This window comes from Oncorhynchus gorbuscha, linkage group LG18, assembly GCF_021184085.1.
Source record: "Oncorhynchus gorbuscha isolate QuinsamMale2020 ecotype Even-year linkage group LG18, OgorEven_v1.0, whole genome shotgun sequence".
Lineage (NCBI taxonomy): Eukaryota > Metazoa > Chordata > Actinopteri > Salmoniformes > Salmonidae > Oncorhynchus > Oncorhynchus gorbuscha.
This window is the reverse complement of record NC_060190.1, coordinates 78375-101576: the sequence shown is the minus strand read 5'-3', so window position 1 is coordinate 101576 and position 23202 is coordinate 78375. Positions and strand designations below refer to the sequence as shown.

The following is a 23202-nucleotide window of genomic DNA, read 5'->3' as shown; positions in this document are numbered from 1 at the left end:
ACTTCCGGGGCAGCAGCTAACCCGGAAGTTGATGCCGTCACTGGACGCCATTCCACATAGTTTGGATATGGCCATTCTTTGATTGCGTTAACGGTGAGGGGAGAATGGGGAAATGTTTAAATAAATCAGGTCATTAAAACATTAGGTATTGGCTTTGTCCAAACGGTGTAGTTAGCTATTCGTTACTAACATAACTGTTAGCTAGGTAACGTTTCATCATCAGACAGATACCTTTTTTAGCTTGGTACTGTTGGCTAGCTAATAGCTCCTGCGAACTAATTTGAAGCTCTGCTCAAACAGAGTCGCGGAAGGAGTAAAACGACGATAGTTTTGTATTTGGTAAATAAAGGCAGAGTGACTGTACATATAATCAATGAGTTACTGTTGTACCTAATGTTCGTGTTACTCTAGTTAACGTTAGTTAGCTTCAAAATACAAGCCCTCGTCGTGGGAACCTTGACATTTCATGTATACCTTACAAATATATTTTTGTCATTAATATTTGTTTTATTATATTGTTCTATTAAGTTAAAATGAAATAGTGACAGTAAATTAAAAGTCAACGTTTCACGGACTTGACAAATATAGAATGTCACTATACATAATGCACGCCTGTATAAAATGTTTTTGTTTTACACCATATGTCCTATTTACACAGGTGACCTCACAAGGGATTCCACAGGTGACCTCACAAGGGATTCCACAGATGACCTCACAAGGGATTCCACAGATGACCTCACAAGGGATTCCACAGGTGACCTCACAAGGGATTCCACAGGTGACCTCACAAGGGATTCCACAGATGACCTCACAAGGGATTCCACAGATGACCTCACAAGGGATTCCACAGGTGACCTCACAAGGGATTCCACTGTTCTGGTGACAGGAAGATGATCGGACCCTGAAATAACTTGTCTTTGACAGAGACTCATAATGCAGCACTTCCCGAGGCTCCCAGTGTGGCAGGAGATATAGGAGACCTGTGAATACACAGGCGAGAGACACACCTCACACTAGTGAGGCTCCATTCAATAGCAAGTTGTTATTTTTATTTTTACAACAACAGAAAAAAAACATTCTAACTGCTGAGACAAAATGAGTTCTGAGAAGGAAGCGTTGATGGATGAAATCGAAAAGAGTTTATGGAATTTAACTGAGGACAATTTACGTTACCTGTGTGAACGTCATGCCAAAGATGGATTTGAAATTAAAGGGATGAATCATCGCTTATTAAGGCGTAAAGTCATGGAGGAAATGTGGGACAATACGGATTCAATGAAATCAGAGGAGCAGGGAATATCTTGGTTAGTCCATCTGAAAGAGGACATCAGGAGGACACAGGAGGAGGGTAGCAGTGCACTCATGAGTCCCAGCCAATCAGATGATGTAGACCGCAATGAAGAACACAACAAGGTGGACAGGGATTGGTTGCCGAGCAACGGACTGACAGCAGAGCCCTTGCATCCCAGCCAATGTGATGATGATGATGCTGTCGACTGCGATGAAGAGGGAGGAGCTGGGTTGCTTAGCAACACATCAGACCAGAGTAAATTAAAAATGCACATCAGATCGCACACTGTTAAACAACACACAGTGAATCCCTCAGTGAAACCTCACCACTGCTCGGATTGTGGGAAACAGTTCATTGTAAAATCAAGCCTTAAACATCACAGGCTAGTGTTTCACACAGATCACCCTCACCGCTGTGGTCAATGTAAGAAGAGTTTCATAACTGCAGCAAGACTGGAATCACACACAAAAACAAGACACCCGCCAAGTGATCCTCTGAAGAACCCACACGTGTGCTCTAAATGCGGTAGGGCATTCCCTGTGGCTGCCAGTCTTAAGAGACACCTGAGAACTCATACTGGGGAGAAACCGTACGTCTGCCCCCAGTGTGGAAAGGACTACAGTGACTGTGGAAACTTGAGGAAACACATGAGAAGAACTCACCCAGTAGAGGAGATGGTTGTGGAGAGTTTCGCCACTCAGAGGAGCATCCCTACAGGGAATGTGGAGGAAATGCAGGACAACACGGATTCAATGAAATCGGAGGAGCAGGGAACATCTTGGTCACTCCAACTGAAAGAGGACCTCAAAGGGATACAGGAGAATGGGAGCGTTGTGCCCATGAGTCCCGGCCAATCCGATGACGCCGATGACGATGATGCTGCAGACTGCAACGTTAAGGACAGGGATTGGTTGCCTAGCAACGGACTGAAGGCGGAGCCCATGAGTCCCGGCCAATCCGATGACGATGGTGCTGATGACGACGACGATGATGACGATGATGCTGCAGACTGCAACGTTAAGGACGGGGATTGGTTGCCTAGCAACGGACTGAAGGCGGAGCCCATGAGTCCCAGTCAATCCGATGATGCTGTAGACTGGGATGAGGAGGACAGTGATTGGATGGCTAGCGATGGGCTGGAGGTGGAGTTGTCTCCAGAGAGACACACACCAGAGCAGAGAGTGAGAGAGGTGAGTACTTAAATTCCTGTTAAATATTAGCTTTGAGAAATCAGCATTCTTTTAAAACACAGACCATAAAGTGTTTTAAACCATTTCCCCTGCTTTTTATACTGAAAGTTAAGTGTTTTTTCTTCAACATAGTGATCAATAGAGAGTGATCAATAGAGACTGATCAATAGAGAGTGATCAATAGACATGCAACATTAGAGTGATCAATAGAGAGTGATCGATCAATAGACATGCAACAATAGAGAGTGATCAATAGACATGCAACAATAGAGAGTGATCAATAGAGAGTGATCAATAGAGAGTGATCAATAGACATGCAACAATAAAGAGTGATCAATAGAGAGTGATCAATAGAGAGTGATCAATAGACATGCAACAATAGAGCGTGATCAATAGAGAGTGATCAATAGAGAGTGATCAATAGACATGCAACAATAGAGAGTGATCAATAGAGAGTGATCAATAGACATGCAACAATAGAGAGTGATCAATAGAGAGTGATCAATAGAGAGTGGTCGATCAATAGACATGCAACAATAGAGAGTGATCAATAGAGGGTGTTCAATAGCGAGTGTTCAATAGAGAGTGATCAATAGACATGCAACAATAGAGAGTGGTCAATAGACATGCAACAATAGAGAGTGATCAATAGAGAGTGATCAATAGAGTGTTCAATAGAGAGTGATCAATAGACATGCAACAAAAGAGAGTGATCAATAGACATGCAACAAAAGAGAGTGATCAATAGAGAGTGATCAATAGAGAGTGATCAATAGAGAGTGATCAATAGACATGCAACAATAGAGTGATCAATAGAGAGTGATCAATAGAGAGTGATCAATAGAGAGTGATCAATAGAGAGTGATCAATAGACATGCAACAATAGAGAGTGATCAATAGAGAGTGATCAATAGACATGCAACAATAGAGAGTGATCAATAGAGAGTGATCGATCAATAGACATGCAACAATAGAGAGTGATCAATAGAGGGTGTTCAATAGAGAGTGTTCAATAGAGAGTGATCAATAGACATGCAACACTAGAGAGTGATCAATAAACATGCAACAATAGAGAGTGATCAATAGAGAGTGATCAATAGAGAGTGATCAATAGAGAGTGATCAATAAACATGCAACAATAGAGAGTGATCAATAGAGTGATCAATAGAGAGTGATCAATAGAGAGTGATCAATAGACATGCAACAAAAGAGAGTGATCAATAGAGCGTGATCAATAGAGAGTGATCAATAGACATGCAACAATAAAGAGTGATCAATAGAGAGTGATCAATAGACATGCAACAAAAGAGAGTGATCAATAGAGAGTGATCAATAGAGAGTGATCAATAGACATGCAACAATAGAGAGTGATCAATAGAGAGTGATCAATAGAGAGTGATCGATCAATAGACATGCAACAATATAGAGTGATCAATAGAGGGTGTTCAATAGAGAGTGTTCAATAGAGAGTGATCAATAGACATGCAACACTAGAGAGTGATCAATAGACATGCAACAATAGAGAGTGATCAATAGAGAGTGATCAATAGAGAGTGTTCAATAGAGAGTATTCAATAGAGAGTGATCAATAGAGAGTGTTCAATAGAGAGTGTTCAATAGAGAGTGTTCAATAGAGAGTGATCAATAGAGAGTGATCAATAGAGGGTGTTCAATAGAGAGTGATCAATAGAGAGTGATCAATAGACATGCAACTACAGTTTTAGTTCACGTGCATTTCATCAGATGCCAACTGAAGCTATTTGGCTAGCAGCCACACAAGTAAATGAGCTTACACTAAAAAAACAAGGTATATTTTACCAAAACGATGCACGGCCAACATATTTATAATGTTTATCATAGAAAGAATGGAGCCAGATACATTTCCTGATGTTTTGCTTTGTAGTTGATCTTTAAGCATTGGAACTGAACTGAAGCACACAGCAGTCAGAGTGGTGGAATGTAATTGGTCAAGACGAGAGCGAAGATATTTCATCCGATTGCAGAAGTGCAACTTGAAGCACAAAAAAATGTGTCCGTTTTTTTAAATTCATGATTTGGAAACCTACTGAAGTTTTACAAAAAAAAAACGCAAAACAAGATATTTTTTTCTGCGTTTTTATCTTTCCTTTTATGTGTGAAGAACGGCGTTAATGCGACCTCTGCTTGAAGTGTGTTTCAGTTTTCCTTGAATCCTCTCATCGTTGATTCCTGGACCTCCTTCTATAAATGCATTGGAGAAGGTTCTCGGTTATTTCTCTTTATCCTCCAATGTATTTTAAGAAGGATGCAGAGTAATGAGAGGAATCAAGGAAAGACTTTTGATTTTCTCTGCAAAAATGACTTGACTGGCTGGAAAGTGTTTCCCACCTTGATTCATTACATCTATATTTTTTGTGATTTTCTAGGACAAACCTCCCCTGCCCCCCTTTGCCCTCCCAGAGTCCCCGGTAGTGGTCCCCGGTGCCTCTCCCGGTAGCGACTTATTGAGCGGTCTGAAGAGTGTGTCTGTGTGGCTGGTCGACTGCAGGAAGACACCAGGGCAGAGTACCCATATAATACACAAGACAACACAGACAGGAGAGAAACCCCACAGCTGGTCTAATGCTGAACAACACAAAACCCTCTCAGGAGACAGGCCTGGCTCCCATATCTGTGATCACTGTGGGAAGAATTGTATCACTGCTACCAATCTGAAAACACATTTACCGTGTCTGTCTGGAGAGAAACCACACGTCTGCTCTGAATGCGGAAAGAGTTTCACACAGGCCGGCTGTCTTAAGAGACACCTGAGAACTCATACCGGGGAGAAACCGTACGTCTGTCCTCTGTGTGGGAAGGCTTCTACTGATTCTGGAAACTTAAAGAGACACATCAGAAAAACTCACCCAGGAGAGGAGGTCATTGTGAAGAGACTTGCCTATCAGAAGAGCGTTCGTAATGCTAAAGAATACACACAAGCCCACTCCGGAGATGGCTCTCATATCTGTGATCACTGTGGTAAGAATTTTACCACAGCGAGAAGTCTAAAACTACACATGCAGTCCCTGCAGAGAAGGAGAGAGAACTTGACTGCAGAGAAAGCTCATGTGTGCTCTGAATGTGGAAAGGGCTTCCATCAGGCTGGCAGTCTTAAGAGACACCTGAGAACTCATACTGGGGAGAAACCGTACGTCTGCCATCATTGTGGGAAGGCTTGCAGTGATTCTGGAAACTTACAGAAACACATCAAAAGTCACATGGGTAAACAACACACAGTGAAACCTTACCTCTGCTCTGAATGTGGGAAACAGTTCATTGGAAAACAAAGCCTTGAACATCACCGGGAGGTTTTTCACACAGATCACCCTCACCGCTGTGGTCAATGTAAGAAGAGCTTCATAACTGCAGCAAGATTGGAATCGCACATAAAAACAAGACACCCGCCACCTGATCCTCTGAAGAACCCACATGTGTGCTCTGAATGTGGACGGGGATTCCCTGTGGCCGCCAGTCTTAAAAGACACCTGAGAATCCACACTGGGGAGAAACCGTACTCCTGCCCTCAGTGTGGAAACAGTTACAATGATCGTGGAAATTTAAAGAAACACATCAGAACTCACACAGAAGAGAAACCCTACCACTGCTCGGTGTGCGGGATGAAGTTCCGTCATACAAAAACATTACAACGGCATCACCAGGAGAACCACAAGGGGGAGACACTGGGTCCCATCCACAGGCACCAAGACCCTCTTCCATGCCCCCACTGCGGGGAGGAGTTCTCATCCAAGGCTCTTCTGAAGGATCATCTACGGACTCACTCTAGCCGGGTTCACTGCTCCCGATGCGACAAGACCTTCTCCACTAAAAGTAACTTACTGGTTCATCAGCGGATACACACTGGAGAGAGGCCTTACCTTTGCCCTCAGTGTGGGAAGAGTTTCTCTCTGGCAGGGAGTTTAAAACTTCATCTCCGGATTCATGCGGGTGAGAAACCTTACTGCTGTACTTACTGTGACAAGAGATTCACAAGTAAGAGTCACTGCAATCTTCACCTGCGAATCCACACTGGAGAGAAACCGTACCAATGCCCTGACTGCGGGAGGTGTTTCGCTGACGGGAATGTCCTGAAAAACCACCGGCGGACCCACACAGGAGAGAAACCGTTCCAGTGCCGCTTGTGCGATAAAGCTTTCGCTCAGTTGAGCAGTCTGAAGAAACATCAGGAGACACACAGGCAAACTCAGCCTGTCTCTGTCCCAAGACTCCCTAATCCCTACCCACCACCCAATCAGCATGTCCCTTATCCCTACCCATCACAGATCCAATGGTAACCTGGTTTACACCTTACCAAGTTGTTCGGTGTCCTGTTACCTGGTAACCTATCTGTTACCTGGTAACCTATCTGTTACCTGGTAACCTATCTGTTACCTGGTAACCTGTCTGTTACCTGGTAACCTATCTGTTACCTGGTAACCTATCTGTTACCTGGTAACCTGTCTGTTACCTGGTAACCTGTCTGTTACCTGGTAACCTGTCTGTTACCTGGTAACCTGTCTGTTACCTGGTAACCTGTCTGTTACCTGGTAACCTGTCTGTTACCTGGTAACCTGTCTGTTACCTGGTAACCTGTCTGTTACCTGGTAACCTGTCTGTTACCTGGTAACCTGTCTGTTACCTGGTAACCTGTCTGTTACCTGGTAACCTGTCTGTTACCTGGTAACCTGTCTGTTACCTGGTAACCTGTCTGTTACCTGGTAACCTGTCTGTTACCTGTCCCAGATAGGAAGGATGCATTTCTAACGTATTGGGACAGGAACCTAGACTCAGTCTGTCCCAAAACCCAACCTGCCATGCACTCAGTGAATGCTAAGCTTGCTTAAACCTGTCCATTCCCTTGTAGATTAACTAGATGGAAATGAATTGAAGGATCCATTTTCCTTTCTTTTAATTTGTTATGATTTAATTGAGGCAGGTTTTCAGAGTCATTGAGGATTGATATGCTGTATATAGAGCTTGGAATAGAATGGTATTTTGTCCATCTGTCTCAAAATAATTATTTTGCTCAAAGTTCATATTTTATCTCCAGAGTTTTTGTTTTCACAGTTGATATTTGGATATTTGTTGTTCATTTTAAAAAGTGTTTCAAATTCATGGCCGAACCTCAACTGGTGGAAATAAAATGGTGACAATGATATGTTGTTGGGGTAATTATTTTTCTAATTCTTTGAGTAGTTAGTTTTATGCATAAATGAGGGTCCTAGGCAGGGGTCAAAGTTACCTGGTGTGCCCTGGTACCGCGACCCGGTGTGCTCTGGTACCGCGACCCGGTGTGCCCTGGTACCGCGACCCGGTGTGCCCTGGTACCGCGACCCGGTGTGCTCTGGTACCGCGACCCGGTGTGCCCTGGTACCGCGACCCGGTGTGCCCTGGTACCGCGACCCGGTGTGCTCTGGTACCGCGACCCGGTGTGCCCTGGTACCGCGGTACCGCGACCCGGTGTGCCCTGGTACCGCGACCCGGTGTGCCCTGGTACCGCGACCCGGTGTGCTCTGGTACCCAGACAATACATAGTGGGGGTACACTGTACCGGTAAAATGTGAACCAATCACAATCATTTCTAAGAAATACCAAGAAAATTACACCATTATTTAACAATACCACATGTCAGCTGCATGAAAATTAGTGATTTGACTTGAAAACTGGCAGTAAACCTTCAAAATTGCATTGTAATCCCACGAGAACACTAAAATGTTGCCGAAGCAGCACGTACAACAGTGGATGCATCAATTCAGGCTACAGGCGTCCTGGGCCTCATGACCACGACTGAGTAACTCTTTATATATTCTTCAAATTGTGCTGTTTGGATGCTGGAATTATTTTGTGAAAATCTAATTTTATTTATCACTTGTGCCGAATACAACTTGACAGTGAAATGCTTAATTACGAACCTTTCCCAAAGATGCAGAGTTTAAAAATAATAATACAAAATAGAATAGGAACTAACACAGTACCCATACCAGATCAATATACAGGGAGTACCCATACCAGATCAATATACAGGGAGTACCCATACCAGATCAATATACAGGGAGTACCCATACCAGATCAATATACAGGGAGTACCCATACCAGATCAATATACAGGGAGTACCCATACCAGATCAATATACAGGGAGTACCCATACCAGATCAATATACAGGGAGTACCCATACCAGATCAATATACAGGGAGTACCCATACCAGATCAATATACAAGTACCCATACCAGATCAATATGGGAGTACCCATACCAGATCAATATACAGGGAGTACCCATACCAGATCAATATACAGGAGTACCCATACCAGATCAATATACAGGGAGTACCCATACAGATCAATATACAGGGAGTACCCATACCAGATCAATATACAGGGAGTACCCATACCAGATCAATATACAGGAGTACCCATACCAGATCAATATACAGGAGTACCCATACCAGATCAATATACAGGAGTACCCATACCAGATCAATATACAGGAGTACCCATACCAGATCAATATACAGGGAGTACCCATACCAGATCAATATACAGGGAGTACCCATACCAGAGCTATATCAGGAGTACCCATACCAGGGAGTACAGGAGTACCCATACCAGATCAATATACAGGAGTACCCATACCAGATCAATATACAGGAGTACCCATACCAGATCAATATACAGGAGTACCCATACCAGATCAATATACAGGGAGTACCCATACCAGATCAATATACAGGAGTACCCATACCAGATCAATATACAGGAGTACCCATACCAGATCAATATACAGGGAGTACCCATACCAGATCAATATACAGGGAGTACCCATACCAGATCAATATACAGGGAGTACCCATACCAGATCAATATACAGGGAGTACCCATACCAGATCAATATACAGGGAGTACCCATACCAGATCAATATACAGGAGTACCCATACCAGATCAATATACAGGAGTACCCATACCAGATCAATATACAGGAGTACCCATACCAGATCAATATACAGGAGTACCCATACCAGATCAATATACAGGGAGTACCCATACCAGATCAATATACAGGGAGTACCCATACCAGATCAATATACAGGGAGTACCCATACCAGATCAATATACAGGGAGTACCCATACCAGATCAATATACAGGGAGTACCCATACCAGATCAATATACAGGGAGTACCCATACCAGATCAATATACAGGGAGTACCCATACCAGATCAATATACAGGAGTACCCATACCAGATCAATATACAGGAGTACCCATACCAGATCAATATACAGGAGTACCCATACCAGATCAATATACAGGGAGTACCCATACCAGAGCTATATACAGGGAGTACCCATACCAGATCAATATACAGGGAGTACCCATACCAGAGCTATATACAGGGAGTACCCATACCAGATCAATATACAGGGAGTACCCATACCAGATCAATATACAGGGAGTACCCATACCAGATCAATATACAGGGAGTACCCATACCAGAGCTATATACAGGGAGTACCCAGATCAACCAGAGCTCAATATACAGGAGTACCCATACCAGATCAATATACCAGATCAATATACAGGGAGTACCCATACCAGATCAATATACAGGGAGTACCCATACCAGATCAATATACAGGGAGTACCCATACCAGATCAATATACAGGGAGTACCAATGTGCAGAGGTACTTGGTAGATACATGAAGGCAGGGTGAAGTGACTAACACAAGGAATAATAGATAAGCTACAGTTTATACTCGATCAATGTGAAAAACGGGCTGTGAAGAAAAAGTTGATTGTTTATCCTCTTGGTCTTTCATTCAAAATATTCACAAATATCGAACCTTTAATTAATGAAAAAAATAATTGAAAGAAAAAATACATTCTAATCATAAAACAAATATTTTCTCAAATATATGCGACACAATTATTGGCACCCCTTCATTCAATACTTTGTGCAACAGGTCTGAGTCTTCTCCTATAATGGGTAAGGAGGTTAGAGAACACATGGCAAGGGATCTGAGACCAGTCCTCCATACAGAATCTCTCCAGATCCTTCAGATTCCCAGGTCCACACTCGTGGACTCTCCTCTTTAACTCATCCCTCAGGTTTTCTATTGGGTTTAGGTCAGGAGACTGGGATGGCCATGGTAAGACCTTGATTCTGAGTCAGTGAACAATGTGTTGATTTTGAGTTGTGCTTTGGATCATTGTCCTGCTGGAAGATCCAACCAAGGCCCAGTTTAAGCTTCCTAGCAGAGGCAGTCAGGTTTTGATTTAATATCTGCTGGTACATGAGGGAGTCCATGATACCATGTATCCTAACAATTAGTCCTGGGCCTTTGGAAGAAAAACAGGCCCAGAACACCAAAGAGCCACCACCAGACTTCACAGTGGGGATGAGGTACTTTCTGCATGGACATCTTTCTGTCTACGCCAAACCCACCTCTGGTGATTGTTTCCAAAAAGCTCTAGAACCTGGAATAGAACCATAGAACCCGGTCCCACTGAAAGTTCCAGTAACGTTTGGCCAACTGTAGGCGCCTGAGTTTGTTGTTTGATGACAGCTGTTTGTGGTTTCATGGCAACCCTCCCAAACATCTTGTGGTTATGTACAGTAGGTGGCGTCTGATCGTAGTTTTGGAGTCTTTCTGACCCCAAGACCCAACTGACGTCTACATTTCTCCAGCTGTGATCCTTGGACATTTTTTGGCCACTCGAACCATCCTCCTCCCTGTGTGTGGCGTCAATATAGAAACACGTCCTCTTCCAGGCCGATTAGTTAACATCTCCAGTTGCTTTAAACTTCTTAATTATCGCCCTGATAGTGGAAATGGGCATTTTCAACCGTTGAGCTATTTTCTTACAGCCATTTCCTGATTTGTTCAGCATGACAACCTTTTGTCGCACATCATTACTGTATTCTCTGATCTTTCCCATGGTGATGGTTGACTATGGGAACTTGGCCCCTGTGTCACCTCATATTTATACCCCAGTGAAACAGGAAGCTTACCACCTAAGTGTTCCTAATCACCCAGGTTATCTTAAATGTAGCATATGAATGGGAAGATACATCAGTTAGATTTTACTCATAAGAATCTCTAGGGGCCAATAATTGTGGCACACATATTTTAGAGAAAAATATTTAATTTATTTATTTCACTTTTTTTTTCAATCATTTTACTTCAATTAAAGGTTTGATTTTTGTGAATGTTTGAATGAAAGACCAAGAGGATAAACAGCAAATAAATGTTTTTCACAGCCCGTTTTGCTCATATTTACCAAAGGTGTCAATATTAGTGGAGGGCACTGTATGAACCTTTGGTCCTGAACACAAACTGTTATGTTTGGGGGAAATCCAATACAACACATTTATGAGTACCACTCTTCATATTTTCAAGCACAGTGGTGGCTGCATCATGTTATGGGTATGCTTGTAATCGATACGGACTGGAGTTTTAGAATGGAGCCAAGCACAGGCAAAGTCCTAGAGGAAAACCTGGTTCAGTCTGCTTTTCACCAGACACTGAGAGATGAATACACCTTTCAGCAGGACAATGACCTAAAACACAAGGCCAAATCTACACTGTAGTTGCTTACCAAGAAGACAGTGAATGTTCCTGAGTGGCTGAGTTATAGTTTTGACTTAAACGTATATGAACATATATGGTAAGACCTGAAAATGGTTGTCTTGCAATGATCAACAACCAATTTGACAGATTTTGAAGAATTTTGAAAAGAATAATGGGCAAATGTTGCACAATCCAGGTGTGGAAAGCTCTTAGAGACTTACCCAGAAAGGTGCTACTACAAAGTATTGACACAGGGGTATGAATACTTATGTAAACAAAATATCTCAGTATTTTAATTTTCAATAAATTTGAACACATTTCTAAAAACACGTTTTCACTATGTGTAATCTATGCATCTATATGTCATTTTATGAATAGACAAGTAAAAAAACATGGTGGGACTCATACCGGTAACAAATTGAATTTCACCCCTGGTCCTAGGTACATGATGTCTTGTGTTGTCTTTATCATGTCCACCTAATAAACAGGTGATTGTTGATAACATGGTTCGGTCATTTAATGAGGAGCTGGCTTCTACTGTCTGGTACAACTTATCCTATCATTCACCGGAAGAGAGAGAAGGGATGGAGTGGGTGTGAAGGTTTGAAGAAATGTCAAGTCTTGAAATAAGGGCTTTTATTTAGAAGGATTTCTTATTACCATACCGGAAATGACGCAATCGACATGCTCCCCGAGGTCGAAAGGTATACATCAGAACACATCGGAAGGAAAGTCACAGACGATATAATAAAACATATTTAGAGTAATCAGGTATTTCGTATGCGTATATAACTAAATTATATTCACTTTGTCGATAGGCATAGCCAGAACCATGTAGTCGTAAGCTAGCTAGGTCCACATGGATAGCTAGCTAAGTTAGCCCACGCTGATCTAGCTAGCTCCGCTAACGTTAGCTGCCTAGCTATCTAGCTGTAGTTGGTGTAGCGTGGACTGTAAGATAAACCCAATCTTACAGTCCACACTACAACAGCTATTGGGTTTATTATGCTTGCTAGTTACGTCTCGACTGATTTGCTCCAATGTTGGGATTGATTTGGGTCCCCGACACAACATGAATAGAATAGCTAAGTAACTAGCTAGCCAGCTAACTCATGCTAACAGAGCAATTGCCAGGCTGATCTCAAAACGGCTGGTTATATGTTTTAAATATGACATGAAATGACAGATGAGTGTTTTTATGGATAAATATTTTTTTACAGGTTCTCTAAAAGTCCTGCCATTGACTGCATTGTCGTTGTTGCCACACGAGCAGGACAATATGAATCCACTCAGTTCAGAAAGGAAACATTGATGGATGAAATCGAAAAGAGCTTATGGAATTTAACCGAGGACAATTTACGCTACATGTGTGAACGTTGTGGAATGGATGGCCCTGAAATTAAAGGGATGAATCATCGCTTATTAAGGCGTAAAGTCATGGAGGAAATGTGGAACAAGACGGAGTCAATGAAATCAGAGGAGCAGGGAATGTCTTGGTTAGTCCAACTGAAAGAGGACATCAGGAGGACACAGGAGGAGGGTAGCAGTGCACTCATGAGTCCCGGCCAATCAGATGATGTAGACCGCAATGAAGAACACAACAAGGGGGACAGGGATTGGTTGCCTAGCAACGGACTGACAGCGGAACCCTTGCATCCCAGCCAATGTGGTGATGATGCTGTCGACTGCGATGAAGATTGGAATGAAGAGGGAGGAGCTGGGTTGCTTAGCAATGGACTGGAGGCGGAGTCAGCTCCAGAGAGCCACAGTTACGTGAGTATTTCCCAGTCAGAAAGTGTTTTGTTTCTCAACAGTCTTTCCTTGATTCCTTGACCTCCTATAAATGCATTGAAGGAGAATATCGGAGGTTCCTCCTCTTGGGACTTTTATCCTCCAATGTATTTTAAGAAGACCAAGTAATCAAAGATGATGGGAATCAAGGAAAGACCTTTGCGATCACCTTTAAAAAAAAAAAAAAAAACATTTTAGTCACTTAGCAGACACTCTTATTCAGAGAGACTTACATTTATTTAACTAGGAAAGTCAGTTAAGAGCAAATTCTTATTTGCAGTGATGGCCTAACCCCGGCCAAACCCTAACCCGGACGGCGCTGGGCCAATTGTGCGCCCCCTAACATGAGCAATTTGGGTTAAGTGCCTTGCTTAAGGGCACTTTGACAGATGTTTCACTTAGTCGGCTTGAGGATTCAAACCAGCAACCTTTCGGTTATTGGTCCAATGCTCTTAACCACTAGGCTACATTTTGAGACTTCACAATTCCTTGACAAGTATGAGAGTGTTTCTCACCCTGATTCTCTATTTTTATGATTTCCAGGACAAGCCTCCACCACCCCTCTCCCCTCTCCCAGAGTCTCCGGGTCATGCCTCTCCCAGCAGGGCCTTATTGTGTGGTCTGAAGAGGGTGTCTGTACGGCTCGACGACTGCAGGAAGACACCGGGGCAGAGTAGCCATATAATACACAAGACAGCACAGACGGGAGAGAAACCCCACAGCTGGTCTAATGCTGAACAACACAAAACCCTCTCAGGAGACAGGCCTGGCTCCCACATCTGTGATCACTGTGGGAAGAATTTTGTCACAGCTACCAATCTGAAAACACATTTACTGTGTCTGTCTGGAGAGAAACCTTACATGTGCTCTGAATGCGGAAAGAGTTTCACGCAGGCCGGCAATCTTAAGAGACACCAGAGAACTCATACTGGGGAGAAGCCGTTTGTTTGTCCTCGTTGTGGGAAAGACTACAATGATTCTGGAAACTTAAAGAAACACATGAGGTCCCATGCGGTTAAACAACACACAGGGAACCCCAAAGTGAAACCTTACCTCTGCTCTGATTGTGGGAAGCAATTCATTGGAAAACAAAGTCTTGAATATCACCGGGAGGTTTTTCACACAGATCACCCTCATCGCTGTGGTCAATGTAAGAAGAGCTTCATAACTGCAGAAAGACTGGAATCGCACATAAAAACAAGACACCCGCCAAGTGATCCTCTGAAGAACCCACATGTGTGCTTGGAATGCGGAAGGGGATTCCCTGTGGCCGCCAGTCTTAAAAGACACCTGAGAATTCATTCTGAGGAGAAACCGTACTCCTGCCCTCAGTGTGGAAACAGTTACAGTGATCGTGGAAATTTAAAGAAACACATCAGAACTCACACCGAAGAGAAACCCTACCACTGCTCGGTGTGCGGGATGAAGTTCCGTCATACAAAAACATTACAACGGCATCACCAGGAGAACCACAAGGGGGAGACACTGGGTCCCATCCACAGGCACCAAGACCCTCTTCCATGCCCCCACTGCGGGGAGGAGTTCTCTACCAAGGCTCTTCTAAAGGATCATCTACGGACCCACTCTAGCCGGGTTCACTGCTCCCAGTGCGACAAGACCTTTTCCAATAAAGGTAATTTACTTGTTCATCAGCGGATACACACTGGAGAGAGGCCTTACCTTTGCCCTCAGTGTGGGAAGAGTTTCTCTCTGGCAGGGAGTTTAAAACTTCATCTCCGGATTCATGCGGGTGAGAAACCTTACTGCTGTACTTACTGTGACAAGAGATTCACAAGGAAGGGCCACTGCAATAGCCACATGCGAATCCACACTGGAGAGAAACCGTACCAATGCCCTGACTGCGGGAGGAGGTTTGCTGACGGTAATGTCCTGAAAAACCACCGGCGGACCCACACAGGAGAGAAACCGTTCCAGTGCCGCATGTGTGATAAAGCCTTCGCCCAGTTGACCAGTCTGAAGAAACACCAGGAGACACACAGCCATAATCACACTGTAAGATAAAGCCTTGGCCCAGTTGAGCAGTATGAAGAATTTTCCAGAGACACAAATCCAGCCCGTCTCTGTCGGCAATCGCTATGTACCACACAATCAGTCCATCCCTAATACTTACCCACCCTGTCTCTTTGGCCCTCACCATGTTGGCAGTTCTAGGGAGGGATTTGGGACCAGGGGACTGAAGTTACCAGAGACAAACAGCTGTAAATACAACTTTGTATCGCCGACTTCCTCTCATTGGGGCCATCGGAAGGCATTGGATCAGGTTTCTTCTTGATCTCTGGTTTTAAAAGACTTGTCAGCAATTTTACCAACCATGACCAGTTCATTTTAAATGACAAATGTGGGTATCCTGTTAGCCTGACATCCAGACCTGTTAGCCTGACATCCAGACCTGTTAGCCTGACATCCAGACCTGTTAGCCTGACATCCAGACCCGTTAGCCCGACATCCAGACCCGTTAGCCTGACATCCAGACCCGTTAGCCTGACATCCAGACCCGTTAGCCCGACATCCAGACCCGTTAGCCCGACATCCAGACCCGTTATCCTGACATCCAGACCCGTTAGCCCGACATCCAGACCCGTTAGCCCGACATCCAGACCCGTTAGCCCGACATCCAGACCCGTTAGCCCGACATCCAGACCCGTTAGCCCGACATCCAGACCCGAGCCCCGACATCCAGACCCGTTAGCCCGACATCAGAGACCCGTTAGACCCGTTAGCCCGACATCCAGACCCGTTAGCCCGACATCCAGACCCGTTAGCCCGACATCCAGACCCGTTAGCCTGACATCCAGACCTGTTAGCCCGACATCCAGACCTGTTAGCCTGACATCCAGACCCGTTAGCCCGACATCCAGACCCGTTAGCCCGACATCCAGACCCGTTAGCCTGACATCCAGACCCGTTAGCCTGACATCCAGACCCGTTAGCCCGACATCCAGACCCGTTAGCCTGACATCCAGACCCGTTAGCCTGACATCCAGACCCGTTAGCCCGACATCCAGACCCGTTAGCCCGACATCCAGACCCGTTAGCCCGACATCCAGACCCGTTAGCCTGACATCCAGACCCGTTAGCCCGACATCCAGACCCGTTAGCCCGACATCCAGACCCGTTAGCCCGACATCCAGACCCGTTAGCCTGACATCCAGACCCGTTAGCCTGACATCCAGACATGTTTTGTGCGAACATTCCACTCTCCATGCCATGTTTGGCATATTAGAATTAGAAAAATGGATACTGTGTGGACTGTAAGCACAACTAGACTGCTACCCAGGCTAGTATCTTGTATGTCTAACAAATCATATTTTTTTCTGTCTCAAACTGAAATGATTCTGCTCGGCTCCCCGTTCAAGTTGAGTTCACATTTTAGCCCGGGAGTTATTGTATTAACGGTTGATGTTTATATATGTTGTCCATTTGAATTTATTGCTGAACCCCAACTAGAGTTAATAAAAATGGTGACAGCAATGTGTTGTTGGAGTAGATTTTTGAGTAAGAATGTTTATGCATAACATAGGGTCCTAGTATAACCAAGGGTCTTAGCATAACCAAGGGTCTTAGCATAACCAAGGGTCCTAGTATAACCTAGGGTCCTAGTATAACCAAGGGTCCTAGTATAACCAAGGGTCCTAGTATAACCAAGGGTCCTAGTATAACCAAGGGTCCTAGTATAACCTAGGGTCCTAGTATAACCAAGGGTCCTAGTATAACCAAGGGTCCTAGTATAACCTAGGGTCCTAGTATAATCTAGGGTCCTAGTATAACCAAGGGTCTTAGCATAACCAAGGGTCTTAGCATAACCAAGGGTCCTAGTATAACCAAGGGTCCTAGTATAACCAAGGGTCCTAGTATAACCTAGGGTCCTAGTATAACCAAGGGTCCTAGTATAACCAAGGGTCCTAGTATAACCTAGGGTCCTAGTATAACCAAGGGTCCTAGTATAACCAAGGGTCCTAGTATAACCTAGGGTCCTAGTATAATCTAGGGTCCTAGTATAACCAAGGGTCCTAGTATAACCAAGGGTCCTAGTATAATCTAGGGTCCTAGTATAACCTAGGGTCCTAGTATAACCAAGGGTCCTAGTATAACCAAGGGTCCTAGTATAATCTAGGGTCCTAGTATAACCAAGGGTCCTAGTATAACCAAGGGTCCTAGTATAACTAAGGGTCCTAGTATAACCTAGGGTCCTAGTATAACCTAGGGTCCTAGTATAACCAAGGGTCCTAGTATAACCAAGGGTCCTAGTATAACCTAGGGTCCTAGTATAATCTAGGGTCCTAGTATAACCAAGGGTCCTAGTATAACCAAGGGTCCTAGTATAATCTAGGGTCCTAGTATAACCTAGGGTCCTAGTATAACCAAGGGTCCTAGTATAACCAAGGGTCCTAGTATAACCTAGGGTCCTAGTATAACCAAGGGTCCTAGTATAACCAAGGGTCCTAGTATAACCTAGGGTCCTAGTATAATCTAGGGTCCTAGTATAACCAAGGGTCCTAGTATAACCAAGGGTCCTAGTATAATCTAGGGTCCTAGTATAACCAAGGGTCCTAGTATAACCAAGGGTCCTAGTATAATCTAGGGTCCTAGTATAACCAAGGGTCCTAGTATAACCAAGGGTCCTAGTATAATCTAGGGTCCTAGTATAATCTAGGGTCCTAGTATAACCTAGGGTCCTAGTATAACCAAGGGTCCTAGTATAATCTAGGGTCCTAGTATAACCAAGGGTCCTAGTATAACCAAGGGTCCTAGTATAATCTAGGGTCCTAGTATAACCAAGGGTCCTAGTATAATCTAGGGTCCTAGTATAACCAAGGGTTCAAGTATAACCAAGGGTCCTAGTATAATCTAGGGTCCTAGTATAACCTAGGGTTCAAGTATAACCAAGGGTCCTAGTATAATCTAGGGTCCTAGTATAACCTGGGGTCCTAGTATAACCAAGGGTCCTAGTATAACCAAGGGTCCTAGTATAATCTAGGGTCCTAGTATAACCAAGGGTCCTAGTATAATCTAGGGTCCTAGTATAACCAAGGGTTCAAGTATAACCAAGGGTCCTAGTATAATCTAGGGTCCTAGTATAACCAAGGGTCCTAGTATAATCTAGGGTCCTAGTATAACCTAGGGTCCTAGTATAACCAAGGGTCCTAGTATAATCTAGGGTCCTAGTATAACCAAGGGTCCTAGTATAACCAAGGGTCCTGGCATAACCTAGGGTCACAGCATAACCTAGGGTCACAGCATAACCTAGGGTTCAAGCTGTAGTAGGATGTCCCTTGGGGGTATCCGTACCTATGTATGATATGCGAGGTTTAGGTTAGTAAACATGCTGGAGCTAAAACTTCATTGTCGTTTGTCCTCATTTTAAATAATACTACATGGTGTCAGAAGTGGTTTTAAAATTCACATAAACGTGAAGAACGGCCCAAATAAATAATATATTCAGGTTGTTTCAAAGCAGGGAGGGCACAGTGTTGGAGATAAAACAGCGCATATCATTATTTTGCTAGCTAACGAGCAAGGACTAAGTTACTGCGAAGCAGCAACATGTTGCAAGAGGAAGAAGCTGGCGGGATTTCAGGGTTTTGCGACTCCAAGTTCAACGGGCTCTGGCGCAAACACGGACAGGCCAGTGGCTTGTGCTGACGGATTTGGCATTAGTTCCCTGGAGAATGTAGATTGTATGGACATTCAAAACAGGCCGAAATGGATCAGGCGCTTTGAAAGGTACAGGGTAGCATCATGCTTAAATGTGAAAAATTAGGCATTTCAAGTTAATACACTGATCTACTCTATGGGTGATGAACCCGAGGACATATTAAATGCTTCAACGTTGACCGAGGAAGAGAAACTTAACTACAGTGCCGTTTTAAAGACTGTTTTGAAACGCATTTTGTAGGGAGACGCAACATTATATTTGAGAGAGCTAGGTTTAATATACAGGAGCAGGGTGAAACCACCGACAGTTTTATCACAGCTGTTCACAAACTAGCAGAACATTGTCAGGTTGGCGCGCTCAGGGAAGAGCTGATCCGAGATCGGATTATAATGGGAATAAGAAATATATCACTTTCTGAAAAGTTACAGTTGGATTCCCAGCTAACCTTGTCCAAAGCTGTAAACCAGATTAGGCAGAGTGAGACAGTAAAAATACAGCAGACGATACTGCGCGACAGCAGCGCCTTGCAGAGCGAAGAGAGTGAGGAAATACATGCATTTTCATACAGAGCTAAAACAACGGAAGGGAACACAGAACAGAGACAGACGCGGAGAAAACAATCACAGACAGCACCAGTAGCTAGTTCAAGTGTTTGTCGCAAATGTGGGAAATCCCCTTTCCACAGATGGAAAGATTGCCCAGCAAAGGATGCGGAATGCAGGAAATGTCAATGGAGAGGAACTTTTCAGCTGTCTGTCGACTAAAGCAAATGCATGAGGTTTCAGAGGAGGTACAAGCAGGACAGCATCTTTCTGGGAGAAGTAAAGGAAAACAACGCTGGCTGGCATTCAGACATTAAACTCAATGGGGAGGTTGTGTCATTTAAACTAGACACTGGGGCAGCAGTGACAGCTATCCCAACTAGGCTGTTATAGCAGAGATGGCCTTTTGCTCTCTACAAACAAAAAACTGTATGGGCCCAGTAATAACATTTAACCAGTGGTAGGGCACTTGGTGATTAAACTGGAGAGTAAAGACAAAAGTGCCATCCAGCCTGTCTTCATCATTGACTCTAGCCAGACCGTTGCTGGGGCTGCCAGCAATTGAAGCATTGCAACTCATTGAGAGGGTGAGCGAACTGGAGGACCCAGGTGAGGTTTTCAAAAATAAATTCCCAAAAGTGTTTTCTGGTCTAGGAAGGATAGCAGGTGACTACAAAATCCGCCTGAAAGAGGATGCTGTCCCCTATGCCCTTACCACCCCCCGCCGGGTGTCCCTTTATTGGCCAGAGGAAAGGAAGAGTTGGGGAGGATGGAAAACATTGGGGCGGTGTCTAAAATAGAGAGTCCCACAGACTGGTGTGCAGGGATGGTAGTGGTCCCAAAAGCCAATGGGGACATGAGGATCTGTGTGGACATGACTCACTTGAATGAGGCACTCTGCAGAGAGAGACACATCATACCATCAGTGGAGCAGTCACCGGCTCAGTTGGATGAGGCACTCTGCAGAGAGAGACACATCATACCATCAGTGGAGCAGTCACTGGCTCAGTTGGATGGCCCACAAGTCTTCACAAAGCTGGATGCCCGCTCAGGTTTCTGGCAGATACCGCTGTCATCACAGAGTAGGGCACTCACAACGTTTATAACACCGTTTGGCCGGTACTGTTTTAACGTTTTGCCATCTGGAATCGCTTCCGGTCCTGAGCATTTCCAAAGACCCATGTCCCAGCTGTTGGATGGGCTGGGCGGCGTCATAGTCCAAGCGGACGATGTGCTCGTGTGCGGAAGGGACAGAGCAGAACATGATGGAAGGGACAGAGCAGAACATGATGGAAGGGACAGAGCAGAACATGATGGGACAGAGCAGAACATGATGTAAGGGACAGAGCAGAACATGGAAGGGACAGAGCAGAACATGATGGAAGGGACAGAGCAGAACATGATGGGACAGAGCAGAACATGATGGGACAGAGCAGAACATGATGGAACAGAGCAGAACATGATGTAAGGGACAGAGCAGAACATGATGGGACAGAGCAGAACATGATGGAAGGGACAGAGCAGAACATGATGTAAGGGACAGAGCAGAACATGATGTAAGGGACAGAGCAGAACATGGAAGGGACAGAGCAGAACATGATGGAAGGGACAGAGCAGAACATGATGTAAGGGACAGAGCAGAACATGATGGAAGGGACAGAGCAGAACATGATGTAAGGGACAGAGCAGAACATGATGTAAGGGACAGAGCAGAACATGATGTAAGGGACAGAGCAGAACATGATGGAAGGGACAGAGCAGAACATGATGGAAGGGACAGAGCAGAACATGATGGGACAGAGCAGAACATGATGTAAGGGACAGAGCAGAACATGATGGAAGGGACAGAGCAGAACATGATGGGACAGAGCAGAACATGATGTAAGGGACAGAGCAGAACATGATGGAAGGGACAGAGCAGAACATGATGGAAGGGACAGAGCAGAACATGATGGAAGGGACAGAGCAGAACATGATGTAAGGGACAGAGCAGAACATGGAAGGGACAGAGCAGAACATGATGGAAGGGACAGAGCAGAACATGATGGAAGGGACAGAGCAGAACATGATGGGACAGAGCAGAACATGATGGAAGGGACAGAGCAAAACATGATGGGACAGAGCAGAACATGATGGAACAGAGCAGAACATGATGGAAGGGACAGAGCAGAACATGATGGAAGGGACAGAGCAGAACATGATGGGACAGAGCAGAACATGATGTAAGGGACAGAGCAGAACATGATGGAAGGGACAGAGCAGAACATGATGGAGGGGACAGAGCAGAACATGATGGGACAGAGCAGAACATGATGGAGGGGAAAGAGCAGAACATGATGGAAGGGACAGAGCAGAACATGATGGAGGGGACAGAGCAGAACATGATGGGACAGAGCAGAACATGATGGAGGGGAAAGAGCAGAACATGATGGAAGGGACAGAGCAGAACATGATGGGACAGAGCAGAACATGATGGAAGGGACAGAGCAGAACATGATGGAAGGGACAGAGCAGAACATGATGGAAGGGACAGAGCAGAACATGATGGAAGGGACAGAGCAGAACATGATGGAAGGGACAGAGCAGAACATGATGGAAGGGACAGAGCAGAACATGATGGAAGGGACAGAGCAGAACATGAAGGGACAGAGCAGAACATGATGGAAGGGACAGAGCACAACATGATGGAAGGGACAGAGCAGAACATGATGGAAGGGACAGAGCAGAACATGAAGGGACAGAGCAGAACATGATGGGACAGAGCAGAACATGATGGAAGGGACAGAGCAGAACATGAAGGGACAGAGCAGAACATGATGGGACAGAGCAGAACATGATGGGACAGAGCAGAACATGATGTAAGGGACAGAGCAGAACATGATGGAAGGGACAGAGCAGAACATGATGGAAGGGACAGAGCAGAACATGATGGGACAGAGCAGAACATGATGGGACAGAGCAGAACATGATGTAAGGGACAGAGCAGAACATGATGGAGGGGACAGAGCAGAACATGATGGAAGGGACAGAGCAGAACATGATGGAAGGGACAGAGCAGAACATGATGGAAGGGACAGAGCAGAACATGATGGAAGGGACAGAGCAGAACATGATGGAAGGGACAGA

At 44.7% G+C, this 23202-nt stretch overlaps 1 protein-coding gene across 1 annotated transcript; it reads left to right on the top strand.

Moving 5' to 3' along the window:
- Positions 1-100: 100 nt before the first annotated feature.
- Positions 101-16567, top strand: LOC124003100. Its single transcript, XM_046311154.1, has 9 exons — positions 101-339; positions 659-2481; positions 4887-6787; positions 7722-8012; positions 12714-12794; positions 13287-13839; positions 14401-15870; positions 16233-16248; positions 16434-16567. The coding sequence occupies exons 2-9, from the start codon at positions 1096-1098 to the stop codon at positions 16565-16567; spliced, it is 5832 nt and encodes a 1943-aa protein (XP_046167110.1). The 5' UTR covers positions 101-339; positions 659-1095.
- The last annotated feature ends 6635 nt before the right edge of the window (positions 16568-23202 follow it).

Bases quoted from the DNA above. Each gene is read 5' to 3' on its own strand.
- LOC124003100 (XM_046311154.1), top strand. From the start codon at position 1,096: ATGAGTTCTGAGAAGGAAGCGTTGATGGATGAAATCGAAAAGAGTTTA. The intron at 2,482-4,886 runs GTGAGTACTTAA...GTGATTTTCTAG, and splicing joins CAGAGCAGAGAGTGAGAGAG to GACAAACCTCCCCTGCCCCC. The intron at 8,013-12,713 runs GTACCCAGACAA...TTTATTTAGAAG, and splicing joins CCGCGACCCGGTGTGCTCTG to GATTTCTTATTACCATACCG.